The sequence below is a fragment of the Medicago truncatula genome, chromosome 3 (genome assembly GCF_003473485.1).
Source record: "Medicago truncatula cultivar Jemalong A17 chromosome 3, MtrunA17r5.0-ANR, whole genome shotgun sequence".
NCBI classification, from domain to species: domain Eukaryota; kingdom Viridiplantae; phylum Streptophyta; class Magnoliopsida; order Fabales; family Fabaceae; genus Medicago; species Medicago truncatula.
The window spans coordinates 56,584,634-56,594,171 of record NC_053044.1 but is presented as its reverse complement, the minus strand read 5'-3'; the positions used below and the strand labels follow the sequence as shown (position 1 = coordinate 56,594,171).

At 33.5% G+C, this 9,538-nt stretch overlaps 1 protein-coding gene and 1 non-coding gene across 3 annotated transcripts; one reads left to right on the top strand and one right to left on the bottom strand.

The window, feature by feature from the left end:
- Positions 1 to 103, top strand: LOC112420544 (small nucleolar RNA Z279/snoR105/snoR108). The gene has a single exon (XR_003010724.1). It is a non-coding gene; the product is annotated as a small nucleolar RNA Z279/snoR105/snoR108 (small nucleolar RNA).
- A 1,303-nt stretch (positions 104 to 1,406) lies between these two features.
- Positions 1,407 to 7,408, bottom strand: LOC11426019 (protein PSK SIMULATOR 2). 2 transcript variants are annotated; one of them, XM_024779972.2, is made up of 12 exons: positions 6,945 to 7,408; positions 5,326 to 5,639; positions 5,144 to 5,236; positions 4,918 to 5,008; positions 4,510 to 4,603; positions 4,017 to 4,114; positions 3,724 to 3,793; positions 2,851 to 2,951; positions 2,650 to 2,766; positions 2,420 to 2,496; positions 2,226 to 2,270; positions 1,407 to 2,091 (listed from the first exon to the last, which is right to left on the bottom strand). In XM_024779972.2, the coding sequence occupies exons 1-12, from the start codon at positions 7,170 to 7,172 to the stop codon at positions 1,590 to 1,592; spliced, it is 1,830 nt and encodes a 609-aa protein (XP_024635740.1). In that variant the 5' UTR covers positions 7,173 to 7,408; the 3' UTR covers positions 1,407 to 1,589. The 2 variants fall into 2 exon arrangements, with proteins under 2 accessions (XP_024635740.1, XP_003603769.1); XM_003603721.4 differs by having other exon boundaries at positions 2,851 to 2,948.
- Between the last annotated feature and the right edge of the window lie 2,130 nt (positions 7,409 to 9,538).

Here is a 9,538-nt window from a genome sequence, read left to right as displayed (position 1 = left end):
GGGAAATGAGGAGTGGTTGGATCTCACCAATTTTGTGAGTTGAGTGTTCCGCCCACAGCCTGGTTACGACAATTGGGCACTCTCCCAATTCCAATCTGATCCCTAACCTGAAGGATTAAATTCAAAACAAGATTTATTTATTTTTAAATCTTTTTTATGTTGTTTTTAAATTTATTATTCTTTTTTGTTGCTAATATATGATTTATTTTGGTATGGTATTTCTTTCTAATGCTTACTCTCTTTGGTAGGATTATCAATGTATTTGGGTCTATATATTATCAATGTTGTAATCGGAGGAAGTATTTTGTTCAAATATTGTAAGTAAAATTACTTTTTATCAATGTTATGAAAATTAAATCGGAGCTTGTGAATAATGAAATTAATAAATAAACAAGGTAAGGGATTGGTCCTCTCAAAAAATGAAAAAAAAAAAAAAAGGTAAAAGATTGGTGAAATGAATGAATAATGTAAAAGACCAAAACTTGTTGAACCATGATTAACCAATTCAATTTAATTTGATCAAACTGTAATACAACTGAAATCAAACAAATTCAACTTAAAAGATTGAAAAATGATGAAATGGATAAATAAATAATGCAAAAGATGAAAACTTGTAGAACTTCTGTGTGACCAATTCAATATAACTAAAATCAAACCAGTTGACGAACATGTGTAGTATCACTTGAGAAAATTATTAAGCTGCAGTCGAATATTTCATGCAGTCACACAAATATATGTCGGATTAACCGTGCATTTCACATTTCACCACCTCATTTGTTCTCCCAAAATGAGACAAACTCCCCTGTTTTTGGTGAAAAAAAAAACTCCATTTACTGTCATTGAATGAAGCTTCGATGATATACTTCACTCATAATGAAGGCAAACTGGTGAGCTTATGTGCAATAACTTGTTACAAGTCAAATCACAACATAAAAACAAAACAATCACTTGCAATTTCAATGCTCGGTAAAATCAAAGTGGGCTTCTTTCTTGGATCTGTAACTGGCTTTGACACAGCAGTTTGATGGCTCTTCCGCAGTTGTGGGTTGCATTGACAGCAGTTGAAGCAGTGGGGTGGTCTCTGTCAAGGAGAGATGTGAGTGCTATTGTAGGTAGTGAATGGCTCCACCTCGGTTATGGGTTATGGAAGAGGACAGAGAAACATGAGCTACTGCAAGAGAAGAGGGTGAGAGGGAGGTGACCCAGTATCGACAGAAGAAGACGGAAGAGAAGAGTCACCACTGATGGTATTGGTAACTACAAGTGAACATGTGGTGAAGTAAGAAACACCTGGTTAATCCAATGATCTATTATTTCCTAATTGCAGCGACTGAATAGTTGACTTCAAATCCAAATCCATCCCAAACACATGTAAAATTTAAAATAAACTCCACTGGAGAGACAAATTTTTAGGCAAAATTGATTGCAAACTATTTCAGTATAAAATGAGTTTATATATGGATATATACATGATTAAGATTGTACAAAAAAAATGGATGGTGAATAATTGTCGGCATAAGGAAAGTGAAGTACCAAGAATCTTCAAAAGAAAAAATAAACAGCACAAGGCCTATAAATAAACGACGAATTCACGATCCTAAGCCATCCATAATATCCAAAACGTTATAGCTTTGGCGGTTGGCAATGGGTGTGGTACCCAAGAACTCCTTATCAGGTGAACTCCTAGCACTTTTGGTCTTGAGAGGGTGTCTGTCTTGAGTTTTCTTGGCAGCACCAAGTTCCTCACTTTTGCTAATGCCCGGGCTCCTCCTCCTTGTCATTACCTCCTCTAATAGTATCCTATCTTCGGGAGAAAGTTGAGTTCCTAATGGCTTGTTGTTTCTGTCTAATGATAGAATCAAAAACTGCCGCATCTTAGACTGAAGTTCAGGTCTCTTGGGAGGAGAAGACCGTATGGGCATTGCCATTGGCCTCGAGGCATTTTGTCTGGATCTTACAGAGCTGATCAAATGGTGAATCCATACCAACAATTCAATAATGTAAACATCTATCTTCTGCTTATCGGCATAGTAAAGTGTCTGGAGGCGAATTGGGTTGCTTTCTTTGGTCGTGTTATCACCAAAGTCGTTACTGCAATATCAAAACAGCAACATCAGTTATCATGGATTCTCATGGATCCTGCTGGCTCCACTTGTTATTTGTTCACATTATACAGGTAAACAGTAAACACAATCACCCAAGAGAGATTCATGTTTATAACTAACCTTGTGTTTGCCCATTCACCAACCCATCCAAAGCCTTGATGAGCCCTGTTAACAATATTGACAAGTAAAAGAAACGCATGAGCAATTGTAGTGAATGCTATTTCCATCTAAGAAAACAAGGCCAGCATGGGGGGATTTTTTTTTTAAATCTGACAGGTATGGACAAAAATCAAACAAACATTTGCATATCTTACTTGATTGTATTTGCCGCAAATGGTACGAGCCACTGAAGAGTCTTATTCATTTCCGCTTTGATATGAGTGACGGAGTGCTACAGAAAATTGCAATTACATTAAGCATAATTCAAAACAAAATAAATTTCAATCTTCATGAGGCAGGTGTGACTAACCCAATACCCACCAAAAAATTAAAAAGGACTAGAAATCGCAAGACAAATGGATGTCCAGGAAAAGGGAGGTTATACCTCTTTCTGGATGGAAATGGATTGCAACCGAGATGGAAGGGCACTCTTAATACTGTTTGGCAAACCTTGATATAATGTGTCCCTCGTATTTGGAGGAAGGGAGGCTGGGCGAGATGCCTGATAGAAACAGAAATTGCTTTTTAAACAAAACAACTATTTGATTAGGCAACACAAATTCTGTTAGCGCAATAAAAAACTTACAATCATATATATCTGATTGATCATGTTGGCATAGTGTAGTGCAAGACCAGCTTCACCTAGTCTTTGAGGACCTTTACCATTCTTGACAGCACCAGTACCTACCGTTAACCCACAATTTCATAACAATTTAGATGATTAACCATTAGATGTTATGAGTTATGACCTTCCAACGAGTTCTATGCAATAGATACAACACATGATGCAACATAGTAGATTATCGTAAAAGTCAATATGTGATTGCAACACAAACCAAAAAATGATTAAGGAATTCCCTTAATGATCTCACAGTTTTCCAAATGCTTTTACTTAGTAAGCCAATCCATCCAGAAAAAATGATTTAGCAGAACAATTGTAATCCTAATCAGTTATTAGAGCCATGGAATAAGACTGTAACAACACAGTATAATTTGAAATAAAAATTAGCAGCGAATATACCATGATTCCAAATAAAGCTTTCACCAGAAAAATTTACAATATATATAGCGTTTATTTACAAGGGCTTGTTTTCTTAATAAATAATCTGATGTCTTTAAGTTTCATGTAGCTCAACCACAAAAATGAGGGCAGTTATTTACTACAAATTATGTTAAAAGTAAACAAGAGCATAATTTTTATTTTGAAAACTGAGCATAAAAAAGATTGGAAAATTAATCTATAGTCAGCATGCTTTACTAAGACTCATGTCATATAGATAGGCAGGGTTGAAATTTTCTTCAATAAAAAGAGAAGGAATGTGGGCAATAGAGGTAGGTCAGATGTCAAAACCTAAGCATACTATATGTGATGAATTCCTGGTGCAGAAGATGATGCACATGCTTTAATTATTATTATATGCAGCATTTGCATTTTACTTTATACAAGATATGTTCGTACCATGATTTCCAAGGAGCTCGCGAATTGCTTGATGTATATAGGTAACAATATCAACAAGCTTCTCAACTATCTGCAATAAGCAACTATGATTATGAGTTCAGACAAAATAAGTCAGTTGTTGTAATTTTTTCTCAAAAAAAAGAAGTCAATTGTTGTAACTTTTAAAATCTGCAGCCACAAGATATACACGGCTACACTAATATCCAAAATTTCATTCAGGTAGGGGAACATGGGAAGGGAAATTACTGAATTCAACTAAAATACTAGAAATTATTCCTTTATTAATAAGATACCTCCTCTAAATATCTGGACCAAAGAGATTTCTTTTTCAGGTTTGTCACAAGCTTTTTTTGATGCTTTAACTCACTTTGGAAAATTGTGATACTCTCACCTGCATTTATAAAGAGTGTATAGCCGTCAATCATTAGCTAACTTCTGAGGATTTAAATTCTTAGGTGTCCTGCTGATAGACTGTAAGACAGACTGAAAATCTTCATCTGAAAATATTTCTCAGGTCACTGGTAATGAATATATTTTAGCCAAAAAAAGGAATTACTTACTCCTATCAATGGGTAACAGATGTTTGAAAACCAAATTCTTATTGTGATAACTATTACGAGATAAACTCCACCTCAAATGGTAAGATAAAATAGCAAATGAAGAAAAAAAACTATAACAATAATTTGAATACCGAGAAGTATTCATTTTAATAAAAAAAAATACAAAGATTTGACAAAAATTAGGGAAAGATTGGAATTTTATATTATTAAGTTTCTAAGTTCTAACCTTTCAGAGGAAGATTCAAGGACTCCATTTCCTTAATTTTTTGTTGATAATCATGTTGAAAACGTTCATAAGCACTTAATTCATGGTATAACTCCTACATTAAAACGAGAAAATTAGATATTTGAAAAAGAAACTACAAAAAGCATTCAATGGAAACCCTAACTTTAACAAGCAAAGAACTCATAGCAAATCAGAAGCAGGGAAACCTAAATAATATGAAAAACATATGAATACACCTGGCGATACAAATGAAAACTGCATATATATAATATAAAAGATCTAGGAATTAAGGATATGCATTTAGACATGCAAGAAACTAAAACAATGACAATGGCTTTGCTCATCCATCAGTTCACCAAGGAGATAAAAGATTATGCAGAACTATATTTGAAATGCCAATAAGCTTACCGCAGTATGATGAACTAGACTAGTGAACTCCTGCATTGTCTTTTCGGCATCTACTTGATTTTGTTTGTCGCCCAAGACATCCGAGTCTAATCTGATATTTCATTTTTGGACAAAGATTTTAACATGAAAAGTTTATTAGTTTTGTTAATTAATTATGAGTTGGATTAAGATAAGTCGGCATAATTTTCTCAGTTATCATAAATAAGCAATGTATAAGGAAACTCACCTAGAGAAATATCGATGTAGGTTGTGCCATTGTGGGTCTTTACACATATTTCCAAATCTAACTACTTCCCGTGAAAAGACATTGAATTCTTCCCTAAAAATTTCAAAAAGATAAGAGATAAGGAACACAAAGTAAATTCAGAGCAAAAACAAGAGCATGCTACTCATTAAACAAGCCAGCACCTTTTGTCCACCTCAGCAAAACTTATTAACTCTTCCATATCTGTTGAGACTAATTGTTGAATGCCTTCTGAATTTAAAACCTCCTTCTTGAGGAACTGAATGTTTTCTTCAGAAAGTGAGTGAAATAAAATAGCACCTTTGGTTATTGTATTAGCTACTTCAAATGCCAATATTGATATTTTCTTCCCTCTGGAAAGCTTGCCAGAGACAAAACCACCACTGGTGTTTAACTTTGGCATGCCACTTCCAAGTGTATCAAGAACTTCCACCGCCCTATAGCTAGCTTTACCCAATAAAGAGCCCTTTCTAGTGACCTATGATAATAAGAGACACCAATCATGAAACACTAAATTTCAAATGAAGAAGTTCCACTACAAGACCATAACATGCCAATGCTATACTAGAATCTCAAAGTGAAAGTAAAAAAGTAATGAAGTTAGGAACTACTTGATATGTTGCTGCTTATAATCTGACAATTAAAGCAGTAAGCTAGCAACAAGAGGCATTTGTATGGGGGGCTCACTTATCCATATCATGGAAATAAACAATCTATATAAATTAGGGGAGGGGGAAACTATTAGTAATTAAAGTAGCACCAGTGTTGTTAAACAGAGACCATGGTGGAATGTCGTGGGGTATTTTTGAACAACCGCGATAGACAACTTGTGAGGAATGCCTGCCATTGTGGTGCCAAGGGCCACAATGGCTTGTTCATATGGCAGATTTTTGGCCTCTGTCATATTACACTTATGCATTCAACAGCACTAAGTGATACTAATAGTAAAAAGGGCAGCCCAGTGCACTAAAGCTCCGGCAAGTGAAAACGCAGGGTCCAGGAAAGGGTCCCACCAAAGAGGAAAACAGGATTCGAACTTGTAAATAGAAACTCCATATCGGCCAACACAGAACGACTATACCAGCTATGTTTTTAAGTGATTCTAATAGTCATTTTACAAATATCCCTTAGGGAATTTGAACCTTGTCTCTTGGGGTTACAAGGTCAAGCTCTTACCACTACACCTCATGGACACAATATGCCCGAGTAAAGCAAAAGTCGCGCAATGAAGATTTATGCACCATTTCAGGAATTCCATAATCTTAAGAGTTTCTCTTGCTTAACTCATTTGAGTTGGCCTAGCGGTGTTGGCTTGAGACCATGGAGTGTGCTTCTCTCAAGGTCTCAAGTTTGATTACCCCGGTGCCAATTTTGGTAGGCCAGTCCATACAGAGCTTTGCCCTGGCTTTAAAAGATGCGACAATAGTGGACGGTGGGATTGGGCCCCTCGGATTAGTCGGTCCTTAGACCGTAGACGAAATTTTCAAACAAATTTTGAATGCATAAATTCAGCTTTCTTTCTTAAACATGTTTTAAATTGCAGACATCAGACGCAATTTAACATATTTTGAGGTCTCCTCAGCAGCATCAAGACCGCAATTTCGATTGTATGAGTCACATTTTTTCTGAAATATAACTGTGACCACAATTTAAAACCATAACCATGTCTTTAAGCTTAACTATAAAACATATCAGAAATTTCAAGTTTTACTATGTCTAATTACCAGCAAATAATAGTACAATCGCAACTGATTGAAGCGTAGAGAAGAAAAAAAGTAGTTACCTGTTTTTCCCCTATTGAAGCGGAAGTAGATAGACCGAATTCATCGGAAAACCCATTTTCTAGCTTGTTTTGCTTTTTGCTAGAAGACCTTGAATCTGAAAAATCATCTTTCCGATTTGTAAAACTGTTTTCCTTCTTGAGAACCTTCCCAGAAAACCCCAAGTTGTTCACCCCTCCAAGTTCTTCTGCATTGCTCTCCGCCATCCCCGCCGAACAAACCGCTCCCATTTTTATCTGTATTCTTCTTCACAATTCACAATCAGAAAAAGAAGAGTATATAGATTACAAAAGGAGAAGCAAAGGAATTAGGAATGGGTTGGGAAATGAAGAAACAGAAATGTCGCTGAGAATTTACGACTCTGATGTTTGACTTTGAACTTATTGAAATAAAATATTCAACAATAAAGATAGGTATGACGTGTACGTTCATGTTTATGGGATATTCATAAAGAGCAGTGGTTGAATTTTTCGAAGTAAGGAATAAAAAAATAATAAAAGGAAGGGAAACTTATAAAAGTAAACCATATAAATGGAAAAACGCGCAAATGAAATGGAAATTTTTGTTCGAGCAAGGAGGGAAATAAAAGTGAAGACGTGGCACCCCCAAAAATTAACGGGAAACGTCAGACTCTACCTTCCTCTTCTGTAGCGGTATACTACTACAGTACTAGTAGCACGAGTCGTGACACATCAATATGTGAAAATATGGAGGAATTTTAATTCTATGTAACCAGATAAATGATGTTTGACCATACACGTTAAGAAGCAAAGATGTATTTTTTATAAAAAGAAAATTGATAAAAAATGATTAAATATTTTAATGATAATGTTTTTATGTTTGGCAAGAATACCTCGAGAACACGTGCTCCTTTTATGAATTTTTTCGTCCAAAAAATTGTGATATCTTCTAAGAATGTTAACTTAATAAATGACATGTATACTCAACCTAATAAAGTAAATAGCATTTTATTAACTATTATTATTGACTAATTAAATTCACTTTAATTTTTTACTTAAAAGTTGTTTTAATTGACAAGATGAACAATTAATTTTTCTTGACAAACTTAAAGTTAATGTTTTAAAAATAAATAAAATGATATTTGTTTTCCATAATAACCTTGTAATTAATTTTTACATGAATAAAATGAAATTTAAATTGGAAAAATGAACTCCTAAAAAAATAAATTTCTCCTCCTCATAAAAAGTGGGAAAATGAACAAAATTTATACTTGAAACAACAAAATTGTATACTTTCAATGTTTAAGTCAGATTTATACATGGTTATAAATCTTAGGGTGTGTTTGTTTCAAGTTTATCCAATTTATTTCTAAGAATAACATTCCTTGAAATATAAAGATGGGTATTTTATTCCAAGGTATTTAGGAAAAATATGTTTGGTTAACCTTATAATATTCCTAGGAATCATAAAAATAGATATTATAATAGGTAACTATTTATGAATTTATTCTCATCTCCATGGGAACTTTATTCCCACCCTTTTTCTTGGAAAAAATTTTCTATTCCCAGAAACATTTTATATCCGGGAATAAAATTTAGTAAACTTGTAACAAACATAAGCATATATATTCCTATCATTTTATTTATGGGAATCAACAAATATAACTTGAAACAAGTTTTTTTTTTAAGGATGATTTTTTTCAATATATTAAATTAACTCACTCAAATTAACACCGAAGATAATCAAATCTTGGATATCGTATCGTTTTTGCAGATTGGTTATAAACCTTCTCTGAAACTCAAATACTACAAAATGGATGTACTGTGTCTCCTGCGTATCATGCACTGATACCTTCCCGATACGTATCAGAAGAGCATCCGAAGATTATATTTTATTTTATTTTTAAAACAATTATCCAATATTTTTCAGATACATCTGGGATACGAGCGATAGGCGGTGGAAAACCAATATGAACGAGCTATCTGATGTTTCTATTATATTTGGTATATATGTAATTGACTAAGTAATGATGTTTTTTATTTATGATATATCATATATGTAATTGATTAATTGACACTTTATTTATTATCAATATTACTTACATTTATGTTTTTATTGTTGTCGCCGTCTGTTTTGTGTCTCTTTGTTTGTTTGAGAACTATGATATTGTTGATTATTGTGTGAAAGGCAATTTCATTGTTGTTCATTATCGTTTTTCTATGTCTACTTGGTATAGATTCTGCGCTAATTTCTTTCTTTTTGAGTTTTAATCCATATTTTTTATTTTGAGTTTTAATATATAGTTTATATTTAATTTTTTATTGAAGTATCTCGGCCATATCGTATCTTGAATTTTAAATTTTTTTTATATCAGTGTCTTATCGTATCATGTATCTTGGCTTCATAGGAAACCTTAGTTGTTGTTTTTTTAACAAAGAAACTTTTGTTGTTTTTTTTTTAGCAAGGAAACCTTAGTTGTCGTAAACTCACATTTGTAGTTTAGTGTGATTTCTAGTTTTTAAGGGAGTTTACATTTTCTTCATTTTTTACCTTTTTTTATAGTATTGTTTTATAAAATTATTATTCTTGACTTTAATTCTGCACATTAATTTGGAGCACTGATTCTGGACATTAA

Bases quoted from the DNA above. Each gene is read 5' to 3' on its own strand.
- LOC11426019 (XM_024779972.2), bottom strand. From the start codon at position 7,172: ATGGGAGCGGTTTGTTCGGCGGGGATGGCGGAGAGCAATGCAGAAGAA. The intron at 4,115-4,509 runs GTTAGAACTTAG...TTATAAATGCAG, and splicing joins CTTGAATCTTCCTCTGAAAG to GTGAGAGTATCACAATTTTC. The intron at 2,271-2,419 runs GTAAGATATGCA...TATTGTTAACAG, and splicing joins TTTGCGGCAAATACAATCAA to GGCTCATCAAGGCTTTGGAT.